The 21,598-nt window shown below is 40.9% G+C and overlaps 1 protein-coding gene across 1 annotated transcript; it reads left to right on the plus strand.

Moving 5' to 3' along the window:
* Window positions 1–2,003: 2,003 nt before the first annotated feature.
* On the plus strand, window positions 2,004–20,993 carry CALM2 (calmodulin 2). The gene is made up of 6 exons (XM_083433240.1): window positions 2,004–2,210; window positions 9,439–9,469; window positions 17,358–17,501; window positions 17,575–17,681; window positions 19,115–19,250; window positions 20,360–20,993. The coding sequence occupies exons 1-6, from the start codon at window positions 2,208–2,210 to the stop codon at window positions 20,386–20,388; spliced, it is 450 nt and encodes a 149-aa protein (XP_083289366.1). The 5' UTR covers window positions 2,004–2,207; the 3' UTR covers window positions 20,389–20,993.
* The last annotated feature ends 605 nt before the right edge of the window (window positions 20,994–21,598 follow it).

The raw sequence follows: 21,598 nt of genomic DNA on the forward strand, positions 1-21,598 counted from the left end.
GCCTAAAGAGCCGCAGAATTACAAGAATTATAAACATTAGAAAACACACTAGTGTTTCCTTAAAGGCTGCCAGGTTATAATACTCAGATATATCACCCTGGGTCCTGACAGCAATATAATTTGATGTGTCTCGAATAAAGCATGCCAACACCTCTCCTGTCTTACACACAAGGAATCTTGGTATTTAAAAGGCATCTTTCCAAAGCGGTTTTTCCCTGAATGCAGATAACATCAGGTTTAACCTTCGTCCCATAAATATGCCTCAACTCTTGCCCATGCGCCATTAAACTGCGCATTCCTACAAAAAGTCACAACCCCTTCATTCCTACACCCCTGACTTTCCTGGGGTTCCATAAACCCAAACCGAAGAGGTGGATCGCCGATACCGATTTTTCAGCTGCTTTTTACCATCATGTTAGGCTGGGAAACTGTGCACCGAACTGCCTCTAGCTGAAAGGGCAAGGAGAAACAGAAATTTACTCTAGTTCCCTTCCTTGCTGCACAACACCCCTCGATTAGGGGAAGGCACCTGATGGTCTAGAGGCGAGTCACCCACCCAGCCCGTGTCCCTGTATATTAACCCTCTCGGTTCTGCCAAGAGCTGCGTTGCCACCCACTTTACACACACCCCTGTACGCTGGGCGGTCGTGCTTCGTTTCCTACCCCCGTTGCATCAAACTGGCTCCCTCTGTCCCTTCGCATTGCTCAAAAGCACGTGAGCCGCCACATCGCACACGTCCGCTACACACTGCAATTGCAGCAGCAGCAGCAACATACCCCGAACTTCAAATAGCAATGCAAAGAATACATGAGTCTCCTTGGAAAACAGCCGATATCCTAGGAATCTAGCCGATATCCTGGGAATCAGCCGGTGTCAGGAAGGCGCTTCCCCGCTCTGAAGGAAAGCTGATCTGCAGACTAGGGGGCGAATCGCCCCGCAAACTCCCCCCCCCCCCATCAGCGCCGTTTCTGTCGTTTCCAAGTACCAAGGCAAATTAAAAACTCGCTCCAGCATTCTAGTCCTCAGCGATTTGTCCGGGTTTCCTCCCCAGTCCCAAGTTAAAAGTTTGCTTTCCCATCCACGGTGGTCTCCACCCTGCGTTCTTTCTTTGCACCAGTCCCCCTGCCACTTTTATAGCCCCCATTGCCCCATGCATGTTAAGCCATACGGTGCAAGGAGGTCACCGAGCTTGCAAGCGTGCTTAAGGGAGCTGGGCGGGTTGCAGGTTTGCATCAGGCGACTCCTTTTGCGCCCCTGCAGGAGTTGATCCGGCTCGGAAACGCCTTTTGCCTTTTCATTCTTTATTATTATTATTATTATTATCCCGAGGAGGTTGTTTGCACCCCCTCGCAGCCTTGGCTCTTTCAACACAGCCCTGCTGACATCTCTCTCCAAGAAGGCTTATCCAGCTTTTCCCTCTCAGCCCCGGAACTTTCCATATACAGGAGGCGCACATACACACGCATCCCGGCACTCGGGCGCTCAGCAGCGCCAGAACCGGCATCCCTCAAGACTCTGAGCGGCTCCAGCCTCTTCCTATGGACGCGCCCGCCCTTTCCCGCCCATAACCCCAGTTCCCACTGTCTGACTCCTTCGCAGGGGGCGCCTCGCTCCACAGCTCAGACTGTGCATGCCCGAGTGACGCATTGCAGGTACGAAGCCACCAATCAGCGGAGCGCCTCGGTCGTTCTCTCACTCGCACGTTTTGTCTTCCTCCGCGCTACGAAAAAGTCCCTCCTTTCCAAATTTATTTATATCCTTTTTTTAAAAAAACCTACGACTTCTCGTTTATTGTCGATCCTTGTTTGTTTCTCGTCGAGTGGGGACGACGGACAGCATCGTGGCGGTGTGGGGAAGGAAAAGGGATAGACAACCGCAGCGACGGTTGGTAACCGCTGCTTGAGGGCGTGGGGCCGGATCTCGTTTCGCCCCGCGCCGCGGCTTCTCTATGGTGATTTGGAAACGGGGGGGGGAGGGGAAGGGAGATGGGGCGGGTTAGGAGCGCGGAGGGATCCGGGAGAGCGGTGAGTTGGTTTATGAGGCGCTGCCGGCAGGCGCGCTGTGCCCAGTCTGAGGAGAGCTGCCGAACAGTTAAGGTAGCAGGAGCGGAGGAGACGACTGACAGCGCGCCACTCCCGCCTACCGCGCTTAGCGAGGCTGCCTTCGTCTTCAGCGTTAGCTGCTGCCAAGCCCGGGCCAAGCCACCATGGTTAGCAAACGGGCGAGTGGGGAGAGGCGGTTTGCGTTTTAACTCGGATCGGCGGTTGGGCCGCGCGCAATCGGCGCCTTTTTAACCTGAGGCTGTGAAGTGGGGTGGGGGGTGGGGAGAGGACATCCGCCTCTCGGGGGGCTGTGGGGAGGCGCGGGGGGAGGCTTGTGTGTATCTCAACGTTCCTCGGCTGGATTCAAAATTCAAACCACCGGCGACAGTTGTTTTCGGCGCCATGCTGCTTTCCTCTCCCTCGCGTTTTGGACGAGAGAGATAAACGCATATGCACAACCTACATAGTCGGCGGCAGTTTTCTGCCTAGTCGAGGGATTTTTGTTTAGGGGAAGAGCGGCTGAGAAGGCAGGCGCAGGCGGCAGTTGGCTGCAGGGGCGCGCGCGCGCGTTTATGTGGGGCGGGGTGGGTGCAACAGCGTCGTTATAGCAACCGAGATGTCACCGCCGCCCCTTCCTTGGCAGCCCTCGGCTTGGGGGTGGGGAGGCAGCTGCTGGAATCCAGAACCGCGATCGCTGATATCTCTCTCTCTCCCCCACTTCCTAAAAAAAAATTAAGGCTTGAAGGCGTATTTGGGGAGAAATTCGGTGCACGCGGAACGGCGTGTTGTCGGGGAGGGGGCGGCTGCGAGAGGGAGAAGTTGCGGGGTGCTGCTGCTGCTTGATGCATTGCAAGATCGCACCTGGAGGGATGGGGGATGCAGAGGGTATCCAAAACGGCTGCGCCAGGTCGCCGGCTTTGTTCGTCCTCAAGGGTAAGGGGGGAAAGGGAGAGCTGTAAGAGCAGATCGACCTTCGCATGAGAAAATGCAATCTGCAAAAGCCCAGAGGCTTGGAGTTTTGTGATGTTTGTGCAAGGAGCGGGGCGGGGAGGGTAGAATGAGGCAGACGGTGCCTGGGCTCCCCCACCCCTGTGCTGTTAGCTAAAGAATGCGGTCCCGGTAACCCCTGAGATAATATAAACCGTTCGCTGTTCTTGTGTATCCTTTTAAAAAGTAAAGGGTTTTTTTTTCTGTTGATGGCTACTGTAGAGCTGTCACGTTATTAAGTAAAACTTGGCAGGGTTATACCGAGTTGTCATGCACTGGAATAAAGGCACTTATTTGGAAGGAGACGAGGCAATCAATCTGAGGGTCTGCTTGAACTATCCAGCAGCATAATGCAGAGGCTGTTGCTGCAGTTTTCCCTCTAGGCGTAAACCCTTGTGAAGAGAGAGCAGCTTCCTTGTCTAATGGCAACTGTGACTCCCGCTGGGAGCGCAGCAAGGATATGTAAAAGGAAAAAATCTTTCCATGCTAATTTTGCAGTAAGATCTTAAAGTCATTGGAAAGCTGGGCATGATTTGATACTCCTAGTCTTTTGCAAAGCAAGGGTGTGCTGTGTGAAGGAGATGGCTGCAGACCTCTGGCTTGGCAGTCATGGGTTTATTTTCACTTCCTATTCAAGGAATTGCTTAGATGAGCTCAGTTAATACCTTTTCACTCAAGTGAAGTTGAATGATTTGTTTTGACACTAAGGCTGTATGCAGATGGTATTCATCAAGGGAAACTAGCTTTTCAGTGGCCATAAAAGTAGAGGTTCATATACCAAGGGATAATTTTAGATATTCAAAGCTATCAAGATTCCAGTTAGTGCTAATATTCTGGGAAACTCATCTACAAGATGAGCATAATATATGAAAGTTGTTTTCTGTTACCCTGTGAGAGACTTAATATTGACCATCTTCTAAATACTTTTCCATTCCTTAAATATATTGGGTGCTGTGTCTCGCAAACATAGTGACCTACCTGAGAGAAATTGTGCATTGCTTTAGATTTGGAGAGTAGATGTAAACCATTTTGTAAGCGTTCTGCAACATGTTTAATTTGGGTATGTCAGCCTCAGCAGCTGTCTCTTAAGCAGCCAACCCTGGACTATTATGAAGCTGTGCCTGGAATATGAATATACTGAAGGCTGGAAAAATCCAAGATGCCAGATCACAAACACTCCCAAAAAATTAAAATGTTGACACCTAGGAATATAAACTTACCATTGGCCGGCCACTTGAGAACCAGATACTGGCCTAGATGGAACACTGGCCTAATTCCACAGACCCTTTGCATTCTTTAAAGGCTTCTGTTTTGAGGCATTGGAATTTTTTTAGTGCCTACCTATGATACCTTGTTTTCCCAGGTACTGTTTGTTTCTCAAGCAATGTATTGTGAGTAAATGGTCAAACTAGAGTAAAAAATTAATGGAGAAAATGAAACACTTTGAGGATCTTATCCAAAACTCAGGCTTTCTTCCTGGCGTCCTCCTTTTTGGAGCTCCTATTGCATATATCTGTTGATAGCCATGCTGTTAGTATAGGTGTTGGGTTCAAAGCCTCCCAACAATAGAGCCCCTTCTCTATTGACAAATATTTTCTTCCACAGTATTCCAACCTGGAACCCCCTTCACATAAGGATTACTGGTCACTATTTCACTCTCTGTCCTCAATGGAGTTTGCCTTAAAGCATTTCCTCCCCATCTACACAGTAATAGCCCTTGGTTCCTTTTTTCAAAGCTTGTCTGTAGCCTGTTGCTCACGACCTTCTACACTTTAAAAGTCTTTTGTTTTTTTGGGTGAAATTAGGGATGTCATGGAGAGAGATGGGTTTCACCAGGAGAGCTAGAAGCTATCATTATTTATTAAATTTGTATACTGCCCTTCATCAGTAGAACAAAACAATAATCCCTCTCCCACAAACACATTTAAAAGGGTATAGGATGTTAGTCAGTCAAAAGCCTGGTTGAAGAGGAACATTTGCACCAGGTGCCTAAAAGTATATAATGAAAGGCTTCCCTGCAGAGAGAATCCCACATACAGAGTCACTGCAGAAAAGGCCCATTATTGTGTTGCCACCCTCCTAACCTCTCATTGAGGAGGCACAGGAAGAAGGGCCTCAGGATGGTTGCAGGGTCTGTGTAGATTCCATTGCAGCTGAGCCTGCACTGAAGCTCATTAGTATATGTTTCCTTGCAGCATAAGTTAAGATGCTTGTAGATGTGAATGGCAGGTAGTAGCGACACCTCAAAATTCCATTCATGCTATGATGTTTAGGTCAGATTGTTGTTTCTCTTGATAGAGCTACTACAGAATATTATAACTGGTAATTTTTAATGAAAATACATGGTCAGTTCAGTGTATTAGTAGTACTCTTCTGTGGTGATGACCTCTTGGATGTGGGCCCCTCATTAATCCTAGCTTGCATAAAGGGATCCACTTTCATCTTGCATAGGCCTACCTCATATTTGAACTCGCTCACTTTACCTTGGCACGATAGAGGAGTGCTAGTTTACACCAGCACGTCATGATAACTTCCATTAGTTTCTCTGTCGTAATCTGAATTTCTCACACAACTTCCCCATAATACCATGCTTTAGTCTTGGATTACTTCATCTTGTAAGAAATGTTTCCTTTTTCTTTGCCACAAGTATATACCTAGACTCTGATCAGATGTTTGGAAGTATTCTATAAATGCAACACATATGAGCAATGTGTGCAATTGGCATGCACTCTTTCCAGGAATATGAATTGCAAAACTAGAAATTTCACCTCAAAGTCAGTTTATTTATACCGGTTCTTCCTCCCACTCCAGTAATTTAAATCAATCCACCTTGCTTCCTGGAGCAGGTCTAGCTCTGAAACAGGTGAACAGGGCCCTTGATCATATGCAGAATGTACAGCTTGTACCAGTGACTCACTGCAGTCTATTCAACTTACTGAAGCAAATCTTCTTGCCATACAAAGTTGCCATACACTTCAAATGTTGCACAATGCAGCTCTTTGGCAAATAAGGGATATAGTATATGACTGAAATACCTCTCGTCCCCCAAGCCCTGCTCATGTAAGATTGTGGGTAAGGATGAAATACCTGATCCACCTCTCTCCACCCCACCTGACATACATTTATTCAGAAATACACTTGATTCCTGTGAACCAGATGAACACACTCCATTTGTAATCAAGATCCAATAAGTGAGGGTGGGGAAAATAGCCAAAACAGGAGCTTGCCTTTGATTCTGGGCTACTCAGTCTTGCTGTTTTCACTGTCTCAATGAATCAGTTTCCTGAGGGGAAGTGAGCAGCAAGTTCACAAGACTCCTGCTAAAGGTTTTTTTTTAGCCATAGTATTAATGTTAACCAAGAGTGGTGCTTTTTGCAGGCTTCACTTCATGCATAGCTACCCCAGCATCCTCTACTTCCATTCAGTAAGTTTAGATATATGTGTATGGCCATTTAGACAGTATATAAAAATAGATGGTGTTATGCTCAAACTCATAAAGTAGAAGTGAAGGGTGTGAAGCAACCTGAGAAAGCCCTTTCTGTGTATATTTCTTTTGCCTCTTCCACCACACACACTCTTACCTAACTTGAGGCCACAGGGAGAGTTAGGATTTTGGTTTATAAAACTAAAGACTTACTATGTTGAAATACATACTGAGGTGCACCTTAGGTCTGGTATCTTCAAATGGAATGCAGTCCACTACAGGGTTATGAAGTGCAGGCCTGTGTAGCTTGTGATTTGAAAGCCATCTAGAAGAAAGCTTACCAGCAACATACAATGATGCACCAAGGCTTCAAATATATTTGTGCCAGAACAATTAAGTCCCATCCTTCAGTATCTTGTCACCTTTCTCTTTAGTAACTAAGCTGTAGGAAGCTTGAGTATGGGGAAGGCAGTTCATGTCATTCCACTTTGGGTCATATGTATGTACAAGGAACTCCCTATTTGCACGGTGGTTGCGTCCTAGGCATTTGCATGTATCAGCGGAGCACGCATCTCCCCACCCTTTTTCAAGTTGAAAATGACCTATGTGTCCATCAATTAAACATGCACAAAATGGTCACTGCCTGTAATTGGAAATTTATTGTATATCTAGTTGGAGATTGGGGGGCTTGCAACTTAACCTGAAAATAATTGAACCTGGGACTATAAAAGTGAAGATTACTTGAAAATGTGACAGATTTGAACATTAATTTCTGTTGTATCCAGAGAACAGTTCAGGTGGCCTGCTGGTGAAGGAGGTTGCTACTGCTCGGCTTAATATGGTCAGTTAAAATTGGTTGAATGGTTCTGTGGTAGATTGGACTATGGTTCTGTGGCAGACTGGGCTAAAAATTAGTGTTCTGGACCTTTGGGTTTCCAGGTGCTACATTGGGCTACTACCATCATTCCTAATATTGGCTAAACTGACTGGGGATAATGAGGGTTGTAATCCAACACCATTTGGTGACCCGAGATTGAAGGGCACTGTGCTACATGATGCAAACTGAAATGCTTTCATATTATGACTAATCTGATGTAATATAACTTGGCTTCAGGTGGGGGATTTAAAATAAGACAATATAACCAACCTCTCATTTTGGTTCCAATAAAGAGGTTATAGATAGTTTTTTCCAAGGGAGGTGTGGCATTGGTAACCTCTCCTAAATTTTGGGATCCTTTGGAAAATAAGTAATGAAATCATACTTTTGAAAATGTTAGCTTGATTTTATTGATTTCAAGATTCTTACATTTCATTGTATGATACTATTAATAAGTAATATTAATATTACTATTGGGTGAATATGCTACTTAACACTTTATACTTGCATGCAGTTTTCACTAGGCTTTTTTAAAATTGAAGACTGATTTGTACGTATAGGTGTTTTTGTATTGTGGAGAATAGCCATGTCATCTTACATAATATAAATTAATGCTATATTTAAAATCTGAAATACAATTGTAAGATACTGCTGAGTGCAACTTGAGTTTTTTTGGTGTTTATGAAACTTATGAATGCTAAGAGACTTAGTAGAATTTAAAACATTTTTCATATATCTGTTTCTTGGAAGAATTAGTTCACTTTGACAACAACAAACATTTCTCATTTATAGTAACTTTCCATGATGCACATCTAAGATGTGTTTTTTCTATAAAACCATTATTACTCTTAATGTTGAAAATTAAGTTTGCATTGAGGAAAATCTATATTTGCACCTGAAAGAAGCAGGATGTGGTTAAAATGTTTAAAATCCTGCTCGCATTTTGCTGTGGTTTCTGTGAACATATTGGACTTGAACCACATGGGAACTTTTGATGCAACCTGTAACATACAAGTATAGCTCGGTTTATGCTGCAGGAAGCCCCATTGGGATTCTTGACATAACCCAGTAACATTACTTTCCCCCAAGAAGTGTATATTTTAAAGCATGATACCTATTGTGCATTATTCCCCACAATAAGTGTTGCACAACCAGTTTGCTTCCCAGTCCAAAGAACATAAATTCCCATTCAGTTTACATTTGGTCAACAGGATTGCAAGTTAAGGTGAGGCTCTCCCTAGAAATTGGCATATGTGCCCTACTCAAAGTCATGAGCTTGCTCAAGCTGAATATATGGCAGGTTCTTCGTAATATCTGAAAGGATTAATCTATGCCTCAGATGAATATTGTTCCAGAGCTTCAGGGCAATTGAAAACTGCTCTTAGTGCCAGGGAACACATAGTACTGTTGATGTACAGTCTCTATAGTGTTATGACAAGTAATTGGCTAGGCCTCTAGTTCCAGTCATATCAAATGAATCCTTGATGCACAATTTAGTTTAAATAGTTTTCTGGTTAAGTGACATGTCATCACATTTGTGAAATTTACTGGGTACAATATTGGATATCAATCTTTAGTTCTCCATTGTTACAATTCACTTTGATCATGCCCAACACAAAGCCGCTTCAGCACTGTGCTGTCTGTTTGTTTTGCATTATTTAATTTGAGGTAGAATATCGCTTGAGCAAACTGCCATCTGGCTTAGTTTCTCTGCTGCACCCAAGCAGTTGGCTGCTACGTAAGGGCAAGGGATGAGAGCTCAACCTGTCCCAGCTGTCAGCCAGAAAATCATCTGATGCAGATAACTCCCCTTCATAAAATCTGCAGCTGTATGAGAAGGGCATGCAGGACCACCCCCACCCCCATCAGTTTGCAGGGGACCAAGGGCTACTGGGATATTAGACCCATTCTTTATTGAAAGGCAGTGCCCAGATTGAACCCAAGTAGACTTAATGTCCATTCAGAATTTTTTTTTTGATTCTGGCATTCCCAAAATGATTCCTTGCCAAGCTTTATGTGGAAATAGCGGTGTTTTTAGGAACAGGCAAATTTGTAAGTAGGATGTCAATTTTCAAGGTACTAATTTAATTTCCCTTTATCTTTATAGGCTGATCAACTGACAGAAGAGCAGATTGCAGGTGAGATTCTAAATATACACTACTTGTGATCATGGTGATATAAAACTTGCGTAGTTTTCAGTTGATGTGCAACTTTGTAGTTATAAGTAGCTGTGATGCTATAAGTAGTATTGTAGAACTAATAATTAGAAGATAAACATTTCTTGTGTCACACAGCCTTATTTTTATCAGTACCCCTAATTTTATTATATAACTAAGAGCTAACTACACATGACTTCCTGACATTCATAACTCATAGGATAGAACTGTTGCATTGCCTATAATACTTGCTTTTCTTGCTGTAACAAATTGGCATGTGTGCATTTCTGTACTACAAGTAGCGTACACATTTACAAGCTTTCTCTCCTTGTGCAGCAAGTTACACAATCTGGATTCATACTGACTCCTCCCTCCTTTGTTGCTATTAACCAAATAAGATAAAAAATTAAGATGCTAGTATTTTCGGTTTGGGGGATTGATTCTGTGTATGTGATTATTTAGATTTTTGTACCTCAGATCATTAATATTTGTTGAGTGGTAAAACTTTGCTTAATTCAAGCCCAAGTTTAATGATCAATTTCACTTTTAAATTTTTTAAAGATGCTGCCACAACCCAGTAAGTTGAATAATGTAGTTATTCATGTGTATCCAGTGCAGTTAGGTTTAATAGTCTCTTAACATGTATGATGCCAGTTGTTTAATAGTTTGTGACCACACCAAACTGTGGATGTCAGCAAACAGTTGCATGGTAGCATCAAGAGAAATTGCGTGCACGTGTAGAAAAAACACTTCTTTGTAGCTGGTCAAAATAAACATTGATTTTGTACAGTTTCCGTTGAACACAAGCACTTAAATAATATTGGTGTAGCTAACATCTGCTGGTTAGTGAATCAAATCAACTGCTACACCATTTGTAGTCTTCGATTGATAGTGTTGAGTGATGTGGTGATTTCATGTTTATCAAATAGCTTATTTTAAAAGTTCTCAAATCAGGTATAATTTATATTCATTAATACTTTTAAAGCATAGGTAACACTATGCTGGTGGAAGGATATTCCCAAAATTCAGGGCCTCCGTTTATGTGGGACAAGATGGGTAAGCTGCTTTCCATGGTCCAAAGCATGTCAGGTCTCTAGAAAAGTGTTTAATGGCAAATGTTGTGATACTTTGCACTGATAATAGAAGGGGTGAACATTGTATGCTACTATTGTTAAGGTGTGTATGAAAGTAGTGTTATTGTTGTATAGATTCCTGTATACAAAAGGGGAAATTGGGCATTTAAGTTTTGGGAATGAGATGCCCTTTATTTAAAGCTGCCCTCTGAATATTTGAATATTACCAAGTGTATAAAACTCAGTTGTCTACTAACTTTGTTCTAAAGTGATCAACAATAAAAAGTAGCAATAAAAATAAAGCGACAATTTAAAAAAATGTTCTGTGGCTAATGAATATAGAGCAAGTTGCTGATGTAATCTTAAAATCTTAGGAAAACATTTTTCATTTATTGTGATTTTAGTATTTTCCCTAAGTGGTTTTAATACAGTAGGCAGAAAGCTTAATCCAGGGCATGTACTAGGGACTCCATACTTGAAAAGTATTTCCTCATCTTCCCTGAGGAATCTACTAGGCCAGCCACTGGATAGAACTAAAACACTGAGTTAACCTGCCCTTTAAAATTTCTTTGCCATTTCTTTGATTCCTGATGTGTAGAGCATTGATTATAAATGGTGTATAGTGTGATTCTGCAAGATGGGAATAAGGGCTAGTTATGAATAGTAAGTGCCATTGTAATGGGCAAGTTTTTATCCTTCCTTTCCCATCCTTACATTTAAAAAGTATGCTGACAGTTGTAGACACAGCTTGCTGTATTGGGTTGAATGCACAGCACTTATTCATGCGGTTTGCCACCCATTCTGCACATAGAAAATATACATTTTTTTCACATGTTCTAGGCTAAGCCATACTCATATTGCACCTTAAGAAGTGGTAAGTGTTCAGAAGTTAGATAAAGAGCACCATGCAAGTGTTGGTGTATTTTGTCAGAAGTTACACAACTGAACCCTAGTGGAAACCAAATCAAGATGTGTCAGGACACTAAACCGGTAGAACACGTTTTTTCATAAAACATGGGATAAATGTGTCCACTGTCAGCATATTGAGAGAAGGTATACATTATCATAAAGGAAAATAAGATAGAGCCAGTGTGGCATAATGATTAGAGCACTGGGCCAGGACTGGGAGATCAGGTTCGAATCCCCACTCAGCTGTGAAGTTCCCTAGGTGACCTTGGGCCAGTCACCATCTCTTAGCCTAACCTACCTCACAAGGTTGTTGTGAGGATGAAATGGGGAGGAGGTGAACCTTGATCCTTGAAAGATAAAGGTGGTATATAAATGTAGTAAATAAAATAAAGTTTCTTATTAAAGAATAGAATAGTGTGGTATAGGGAAAGTTCTGATGGATTCATATTATATTTCACATTTCTGATATTCAACTTGTGCTTCAGTGAATAACAGTGGTGTTTGTGAACACGCAATTAAAGAGGGGGGCCACTAGGTGGCGCGTTGGAAGATGGCCGACAATAACATCTCTCTGACCCATACGAGGTATTAAGGGGCTGCTATGGGAAGTAGGCAGCCTTCCTAAACCCCCCCCAAGGGCATGGGGGGGCCTGCCCTGCCAGCGGTGTTCAAAGCACCCCCTGATCCGAGAGACGGGGGTGCGGAACACTTGGCAAAAGCCCTCGATGGACTCAGATCTTCCCGACGCCGATTCCAATCAGCGCGTGCTAGTTGCTTCAGTCTGGAACTACAATTCGACTAATTGGCAATGATGGATCAGAAGAAAGACTGGAGCACATATATCAAGTAAGGCTCGAGATAAGGACTGCTGACTAATGCATCTCTGTGACCGGGAGCGACGGATGGATAAGTAAATCTCTTGATGAATTACCACCATGAGAACGAAGGTTGGAACGAAGGGGGGGGTGGAGGAAAAAACCCTCCTAAATTCCTTTACATGATATGACTATAATAACCCTCCACCCCTAGAAAGAAACAAGATCGTTGCGTCGTAAATAACATAAACAGAACTTTAAAACTGTGTGGGGAAAGGATTACAATACGAGAAGATTGAAAGGCGAGAAGGAGGAAAATTCTTATGACGCAGTTAAAAAAACATGGCGTCTCGCAAAGACAGGCTAGCAGGAACAGATGAGGGGGAGGAGATTCAGGAATTTGGAAAAGAAAGAAGGCTGGAATGCAAGTTTGACCTGACAGAGCCCCCGATATCGCTTGATTTATGGCTAGCCTGGGAAAAATAATGGACCGACCGAAGACTAACAGAGGTCGCTCCTGAATAATATGAGTTTGGCAGAGCATACCCACACAGAGACGCTAAATCTTCAATCTGTTTGTGAAAACCATCAGAGATCGCAAAGAAAGGAATAAATGATAACAACAAGAAGAGAAAGAAGGAATTAAAGATCTATCCGAAGTGAACTGGATGGAACTGTTTAATAAAAGCAGCAAATAAGTGACGTCTGGAGTCATCCGGAATTTTGGACTCGTGCTGAACTTGATATATGGGTACCCCCCAAAAATTTTAAAATTTGGCTGTATAATTTGGAATTAATGCGATTTGAACAATGTGATGTGATTGGCCTATCAATAAAAAATTAATTAAAAAAAAAAAAGAACACGCAATTAAAGAGGTGCATAAGTGGCAGAGGGAAAGCAAGTGGAGTATCCTCATCTTTTCACACCTAGGTGCCCAAGGTAGCCAGCAGTAGTAAAATATAAAAATCCATATTAAAAATACAAATAAAAAAACCAGAGTGGTTTACGCATTGGAAAAACAAATATTAGCAGCTCAAAAGCCTGTATAAACAAAAAGGTCTTCATTTATTGACAAGGTCTGTAGGGTTAGGTGGACTACAGTGCGGACTATACAAGTGCCTATGGGTAGAATCCAGAGCCTGGACGCTGCTACCATAAAGGCCCTTTCTCATGTCTGTGCTGAACATGCCTTAATTATTGGCTGGACATAGAGATCCTTAAAGGTGTTAAAACTTGGGCAGTCTCATGTAGAAGGTGGTCCTTCAGATAAACCGGGCCCTAAGAAGTCATACTTTAAGAAATCATAATCAGCAATTTGAATTGTGTCCAGAAGCACATCAACAGCCACTATGCATATAATAAGTTTCTAGCAGCGTAGCTGTGTGGGTCTTGTACAGCAAAAACAACAGTCTTTTGAAGTGCCACGTGAATGTTTTTTTGTTTTGCAAGAACCTTAAACTTAAAAAAAGATTGAGGTTAAAAGTGAATCTTTTGGCTACAGGCTAGGTTTAAACATAGCTTCCAAATTCCAGGAAGTAACAGGAGGCATGCATTAGATTTGCTTTTTACAATACTCTTAGGACAGAGGCTATGGCAGTGCAAACCTATGTTATCCTAGCTATCGACTCTTAATTGGTCACCACTCAGAAGTATGAATTGTATGTGACATATTCCTTCTTTGCTACATTTCTCCAAGTCCTGAACTAAACCAAGGCAGAAACCAGTGAAATATTTTCCTGGATTCTTATGACAACATGGTGTGGGAGGTAGAGGGATTTATATTTTCCTATGGCGGGGGAGGGGAGCTCCCTAATGTAGAAATCCGTAACAGGGATTCAAGTCTAACATTTTGTTTAAATCTTTATCTGTGTGTGTTTACAGGGTTCATGAAATGACATTTATACATGCATCTCCCCAAGTTGTTTAATACAGGGGGGAAATGCTACTTGATTCTGCTGAGTGTGTAAACTGCTCTTAACCTTAACGTATTTGGCTCTTTCCTGGTTAACTGAAAGAAACAAATATCCCTAATGTAAAACTAAAAAGATACGTTAACTACTGAGAGGAGGGTTTTTTTGCCATAAAGCTTTGGATAAACTGTTGAAACAAATAAAACAGTAATGAGTGTAGTAGTCTGAACTAATCTTCCAGTTCAAGCTTGAAACCTGCTTAAATGCTGCCTGAAGGTCATGGAAAAACTGAGAAACATGGAATGAGACTGCAGTATTTGGAGTCTCGCTGTAATTGGAGTCAATTTAAAGCAGGGAAGGGAGGCTTTTGGACCTCCAGATGTTGTTGGACTGCAGTTCCCGCCATCTATGACCATGGAACATGACTGCTAGGGCTGATGTGAGTTGGGAATTCTAGAAACATCTGGAGGGCCACATACTCCTCTTCACTGTTCCTACTTTTAAAAAACGTTCAAACCATTTACTGATCTTACCACACTAATCTGAATGCAGGAAGATTTTTCATTCTTGGTTGCCAGAGCCCACAGTACAGTTTAGCAATGGGGCATCTATCAATGCAAAAAACTTCATTTTCTTAGTCAAATTTCCAAGTTTGATCAGTTAGTTCCATAAATTTCAAACTGTTTAACAGGTGTGCTATGCCATGGTCAAAGCAGTTTGTGATAAACTACTGTCAACACAGAGGTGAGCCACTCCAGGATTTTCCTAGGGGCAGAAGGATAGGAAGGTGTTGCACATGGAAGGAGAGAATTAGTGAAATTCTTCCATCCATAGGAGCATCCACTTCAGAGTTCCATTCCACAACCCTATACAGTCATACCTTGAAAGTCGAACGGAATCTGTTCCGGAAGTCAGTTCGACTTCCAAAATGTTTGGAAACCAAAGCATGGCTGCAGGAAGCTCCTGCAGCCAATCAGAAGCTGTGCCGGACATTTGGCTTTCAAAAACAGGAACACTCACTTTCAGGTTTTGATCATTCAGGAGCCAATTTGTTTGGGAGCCAAGGTGTTTGAGATCCAAGGTACGACTGTATCTCATTCTATATATCCATTTTTCCATATATCTCCCCTTTGGGCAAATTACGTAATACTGATATTCTTTTCCTATCAAAACTTCTGCTCTTATCTCAACAAGATTATCAGCATCTATCCAGCTCTGTGCTTTAACTATCAAAGAGGCTAGTTATCCTGTTTGTCTCTGCAGCTGAGCATCTAACCTTACATGGTCGCCTTCAGTAGGGGATTGAACAGTCTGTGCTCTTAAAATTAAGGGTAGAATAAAGTCTATGAACATGCAGAGATAATGGAGAGGCTTTCAAAAGTATTCTTCAGTTCTGTCAGGAGAAAGGGTGGGGTATAAATAAATTAATAATAAAAAATAAAGTAGCACAAATCCAATGTAATGAAAGACTCAAAAATATATAGACCATTGTTCATTACTAGAGAAGGACATGAATATTAGTAGGGAATGTGAGATACCTGGTAGAAAAGTGATAAGTGGTAAAATAATAGATTCTTCTGGTTCTATGCATGTGTAAAGTAGCTAGCATGCTATATGTAGTGCACTGAAAACCTTCAGCAGGACAAATAGCTTCAATGTGCTTCATAGGTAACCATTCATAAATGAAATAACAGTCAACTTTGGAAGCGCTTTGGCCTGGGAACCTGCGACTAGGGTCATATTATTGTTCCCAAAACTACCTGAGGACAATTATGGAGGAATAAAGGTACTCGGATTGTAAATGTAATGTTGGTTCATTAGAATTCTGAAAAATAAAAGCACTTCTTAAAATGAAGTTGAAGGACAGAATTAGTAAATACATTTTGGAAGCATGAAAGTTTAAAACAGTTATAAAATGGGTTGGATAAAATGCATACTGCAGGATGGAAAGGATATGAATACCAGTGTAGCTGAGTAAATAGTCTCTAAAGAATGTCGTAAAAGGTAAGGATTATACTGATAATAGGAAATAAAGAAAGGAGGTGTGTCTTCGATAAACACAGATGAAAGTTATAGTAATTGAGTAGAGATACTTCAGAGAAACTAATGCATACTTTGCATCCATTTCAGTGAAAAAGACCCTCTTAATAATTTTCTTCAGGGAGGGTATCTCAAGAACTACTGATAAGCATAGGTATGCTCACCAATTCCTTGCCTGGGGAGAAAGTGGAGGCAGTGGGTGGTTTTGGTGGAGCCCATGATGGGATAAGAGCTAGGAGTTCTGGTATCAAAAGTAGTGGAAATGAGGCTATTTGCATTTATTTCCACAAATAAGAATGTCTGCTCCCTGAGCATTGAATGTCTGCCTTGGTTCAAATTGATGTGAAGAGAATTTTCTCATTTGGATGCTGGTGTTTGTAGACTAGTTCACACCCCCCTCCAAGTGGGAAATGGCACTCAGTGGGTAGCTGTAGTTGAATTGGTGGTAACCATTCAGGAAGTATTATGCGATTGTGGACAACTTCCTATGCTGTGACAGTGGAAGAAAGAAAATGGTACTCAGAATTACTAAGAAATGGATTGAAAATAAACAGCTTATCATTATGTTAGTATATGCAACTATGATGCTACCATGTTTGGAATATACTGTAATTGGTCCATGCAAATAAACCACATGGAAAGATACAGAAAGGAACAAATGATGGATAAGGTATTAGAGAACCTTTTCTATGAGGAAATAATGGTTATGGCTTTTCAAGTACAAAAGAATTCAAACAGTTGACTTGACACGCTGTAAACTGGTTGAAAAATTGGCTGATCACTTGTGAAAATCATGGGCCCTTTGGTCTGATCTAGCAGGGCTACTCTACAATTACATTCTTGGCAAGACTTTGCCACTTGTACACAATGCAGGTCAGCTTGAAAAACAACCCTGGTTTCTGCTCAAGGCAGGTTACGTAAGAGAGTGTTGAGAAAATGTTAGATACCTCAGATCTTGCTGAAACCATATTAGTTTGGACCTGGATGTGCTTTAGTTTCTTTGGATTCATTCATTGTGCTTAATGCTTCTCAATTCCTGTGCAGTTTAAAAGAGTTTGTAGAAATATAAAGTTGTACAAGCATATATTTAATTTTAAGCTGTCTAATCTTTATACCCTATAGAATTCAAGGAAGCCTTTTCGCTATTTGATAAGGATGGAGATGGTACTATAACGACAAAAGAACTGGGGACAGTGATGAGGTCACTTGGGCAGAATCCAACAGAAGCAGAGTTACAGGACATGATCAACGAAGTAGATGCTGATGGTAAGCTTGTTCTAAAATAGTTAAGTTGCTCCAACACCAATGGCTTTCATTTAACAACCAAATTATCTTACAGGCAATGGCACAATTGACTTCCCTGAATTTTTGACAATGATGGCAAGAAAAATGAAGGATACAGACAGCGAGGAGGAAATTAGAGAAGCATTCCGTGTATTTGATAAGGTATTCAATTAATACACTTGGGAGAAGGAATATCTGAAACTGCAAATTCAGATAATTTTCATATTCAGCACCAGATTTCTAGTTTCAGCTAAGTTAGCATCCGCTCTCCATTTGGCTGGGTCGTTTAACTCAATCAGTTATACTTAGTGCTGAGAAACAGGTCAGATTCTTAATCTCTGGAAGCCCTGATATTTCATATGAATTGAGATGCAACTTGAGGTGTGCTGGTGAGGCCCTGCTTAAAGTATCATCTTATTTGGTTAACAAATTGGTGTCTACGAAAAGCAGGACTTTGGGGTGGTAGCCTCAGAACTGTGGGGGCTGCTCAAGTGATTTATTTCATAACATTTATATTCTGCTTGATAGTAAAAAAATATATATCAAAGTGTCAGTTCTTTAAAACACTTCTTCATACTCTCCTATAAATTCTTTTAGGAGGTTGGTTCCTGCTGGTTCTGATAAGTCTGCTGTTGATACATTTTATTGCTTAACCCATTTCATGAGCATTTTGAGAATTTGTTACTGTTTAAGATCTTACGTCCAGTTACTTTGTGACATTTCTGAAAAAGATCAAGCCACAGTTGGAATTTGAAACTAAAGCTCTCATATGAGCTCATGAACCTGTCATATATGTTCCCTATGAGAACAGGCCCTTGGCCTGATCTAGTCAGCTATTCTTATGTTCTTAACCCATTAATAAATTGGTGTATGTTCACAGAACAATTTTGAGATATTCCCATTTCCTATTAAGTAGTTCTTGCTGAGGCAGGAAAAGGAAGCCCTCAGATATTGTGACAACTCATAAAGAGTAGGAATTCATTCATATCGCTACTGCCCTGCAAAACCTAGGCTTGGCTATGTTGGGAACTAGTTCATAATAACACTCTTTACTCCAAACAAAATTTAAAAATTCCTTCCAGAAGCGCCTTAGAGACCAACTAAGTTTGTTACTGGTATGAGCTTTCGTGTGCATGCACACTTCTTCAGATACCATTGAGTATCTTCAGATACTCCATTGTGGAAGTCTAGTGATGCAAACCAAGCAACAATCTAGCTAGTCAGCAACTGCATAATATGACTGGTTTCTGAAATTTAAATGATAGGTTTCTTACAAAACAATAAAGGTATAAACAATTCCAGGGAGAATTTACGTATTGGCAACACCATTCATAACTTAAGTGACCTGCATGTTGATTTTATACCCAAGGCAGTCCAAAATACAGATGGTGCTATAAATTTTGTGTAGCTCAAAATTTCTGGCCATGTTGTGCACCTCTAGGCAAGGGTGGGATTTGAAGGGGATAGTGGATTAAAAAATGGAAGTTATGCCTGATCAAGGCAGTTTCTGGCATTTATTTCCTGTTGCATAAGTACTAACTTGCACACACCTGAATATAGCAAAGCTCAACAAACTACTTGTAAATGTTTTACAGGATGGTAATGGTTATATTAGTGCTGCAGAGCTTCGCCATGTGATGACAAATCTTGGAGAGAAATTAACAGATGAAGAAGTTGATGAGATGATTAGAGAAGCAGATATTGATGGTGATGGTCAAGTAAACTATGAAGGTAAAATTGATAACTGATTTTCTCATTGACTAATATAGCTGCCTGAACTTACTGGCCAGAATACAAATAAGGTTTGTTTCCATGCACATGTTGGGATATTCCATACTTGCATTCTTTGTTGCTGCTGCTGCTGCTGCTGCTGCTTCAGCATTTGCAGCAAAGCTAGTATAGTTCAATATGGTCTAACTACCATTCTGCCACAAACTTAAATATGCTTAATTAATAAATAATGAACTTTACATATTTCTGTACAGTAGGAAAGTGGTCTGTTCTCAGTGTAATGCAGACAGTGACTTTTTATCATAGTACATAGCTGTTAGGTTTGTTCAGAAGTGCCATTGTAGTTTAAGTTGATCACTTATGTAAGAATAAACTCACCAAACAGATATTGCCCTGGGCTTAGAACATGCAGTTAGGCTATTTTATTTAAGGCATTTATATGCCACCCTTCAAAGTACTTATTTCAGGGCAGTTTCATTTGCGTTATAAAAGCAAAACAAAATAATTACAATATCATGAACTTCTAATGTTTGAAATACAGCATTCTTCTAATACTTAAAATACTAGCCATTAAAATATCTGTAAGGCTAAGAAAAATGCCTTAACCTAGTCCCTAGAAGATAGACATACTGGGAGCCAGGTGACCTAGGAAACTAATATGGTGTGTCTAATATTTGAAATCTTCATGTAGATCCCTAAATGGATAGCTTTTCAGTTAGGTAGATAAGAAGTTTAAAAGAAGTTTTGAAAGAAAACTGAGTACTGTTTATTGATGCAAGGAGGGGAGCTACTAGTAGTCATAAGCTGTTATTTTAATTGTTGCTTTTAAATGTCTTCCAATGTATTTTGATTATTTTTAACTAGCTAGTTTTTATTAATGTTGGAAGCTGCCTTGAATCCCTGCTTGGGAAAAGGCAGGATATAAATCATTTTTTAAAAATCCTTATTATCATTTAATATATATCTGAAATATATCTGCCTAAGTTGTAGAGAGCTACCATTAAGAGTATTTCTAATAAGTAGAAGCACTTAATGTAGCAAGTTGATTCTTAATACGAACATGTTGCAGAAATACTTGAATAAACATGACTGTCTCTTTTCCTCTACAGAGTTTGTACAAATGATGACAGCAAAGTGAAGACACTGTACAGAATGTGTTAAATTTCTTGTACAAATTGTTTATTTGCCTTTTTCTCTGTTTGTAACTTATCTGTAAAAGGTTTCCCCCTACTGTCAAGAGAATATGCATGTATAGTAACAAACTCATTCCTCCATGTTTTTCCCTTTATCTGTCATCCTGATATTTTGGGGAAATGATCAAAGTAACAAATGTTTGCATGTGGCTTACTCTGGATATTTAAGCCCTTCCACACTTCTAAAACTAGATGATGTGTTGGTCAAATGAGGGAACATCTAGGTTATGCCTGTTTTAAAATTAGTTCTTTTAGGAAACTTAGCATGTTGTTGAAATGTAGTCTTAACTCTGTGTGGACTATGGACAGTCAACAATATGGAACTTAAAAAGTTTGCACTATTGCAAAACGGGTGTATTATCCAGGTACTCGTACACTATTTTTTGTACTGCTGGTCCTGTACCAGAAGACCTTTTATTCTATGGTTACTATGCTTTTAAAACTTTTGTTCAGCCACTTATTTTCAAAAGAATCTGCTTATGGCACAACTTGCCTCAAATCCATTCCAAGTTGTATATTTGTTTTCCAATAAAAAATTACAATTAACCCATATTGTTCCTCTGTCTCTTTAAACATTTTGTATATCTCTTGTCATGTTAATTCTTGATACTTCAATAGGAACTGCAGATACAGACTTAAGAACGTCGGGGAGATGGCCCATTGGAGCTTCTATGTTAGATATTTGTTATCTGTAATGCCTCTATTGACACATGACATCATTGATCTATTCTGTACGGACACACTCAACTGTAAGGGACTGGTTTTGGGGTGTTGCTGGAGCTGGTTCTAAGTTGGGAGCTGTGGCCATAGTGGTGTTTTCAATTATACCCACTACATTAATTTGATGACCTCTGACTGCGTTACTGTAAAAAGCTGAAAAGCATTGTACACAATGTTTGATTGAAGAATGGATTGGAAGCTTCAGCCTAGCAGCTCACCTGCTAAGAGGTTTGGACAGATACTTGCATCATTTCTCAAAGCATAAGCACTGACTGCTGGTCTGTTTTTGGGCTCAATTCAGAGTGCTGGCACAAATGTCTTTGAGTATAACTATATCAGTGAATGTTTCCATTCATATGAGGCCTTCCTCCTCAGCATTTATTATCTTCCAATGAGGTTCTGCTTCAAATTATATCACAGGGACACCAGATTAGC

The sequence above is a fragment of the Podarcis tiliguerta genome (genome assembly GCF_965153285.1).
Source record: "Podarcis tiliguerta genome assembly, chromosome: 3".
Classification (NCBI taxonomy): Eukaryota; Metazoa; Chordata; class Lepidosauria; order Squamata; family Lacertidae; genus Podarcis; species Podarcis tiliguerta.

What these genes read in the sequence shown, in the direction of transcription:
- CALM2 (XM_083433240.1), top strand. An exon ending in GACAGAAGAGCAGATTGCAG is followed by an intron (nt 9,470 to 17,357) that starts GTGAGATTCTAA and finishes TATACCCTATAG; the next exon opens with AATTCAAGGAAGCCTTTTCG. An exon ending in TGGTCAAGTAAACTATGAAG is followed by an intron (nt 19,251 to 20,359) that starts GTAAAATTGATA and finishes TTTCCTCTACAG; the next exon opens with AGTTTGTACAAATGATGACA.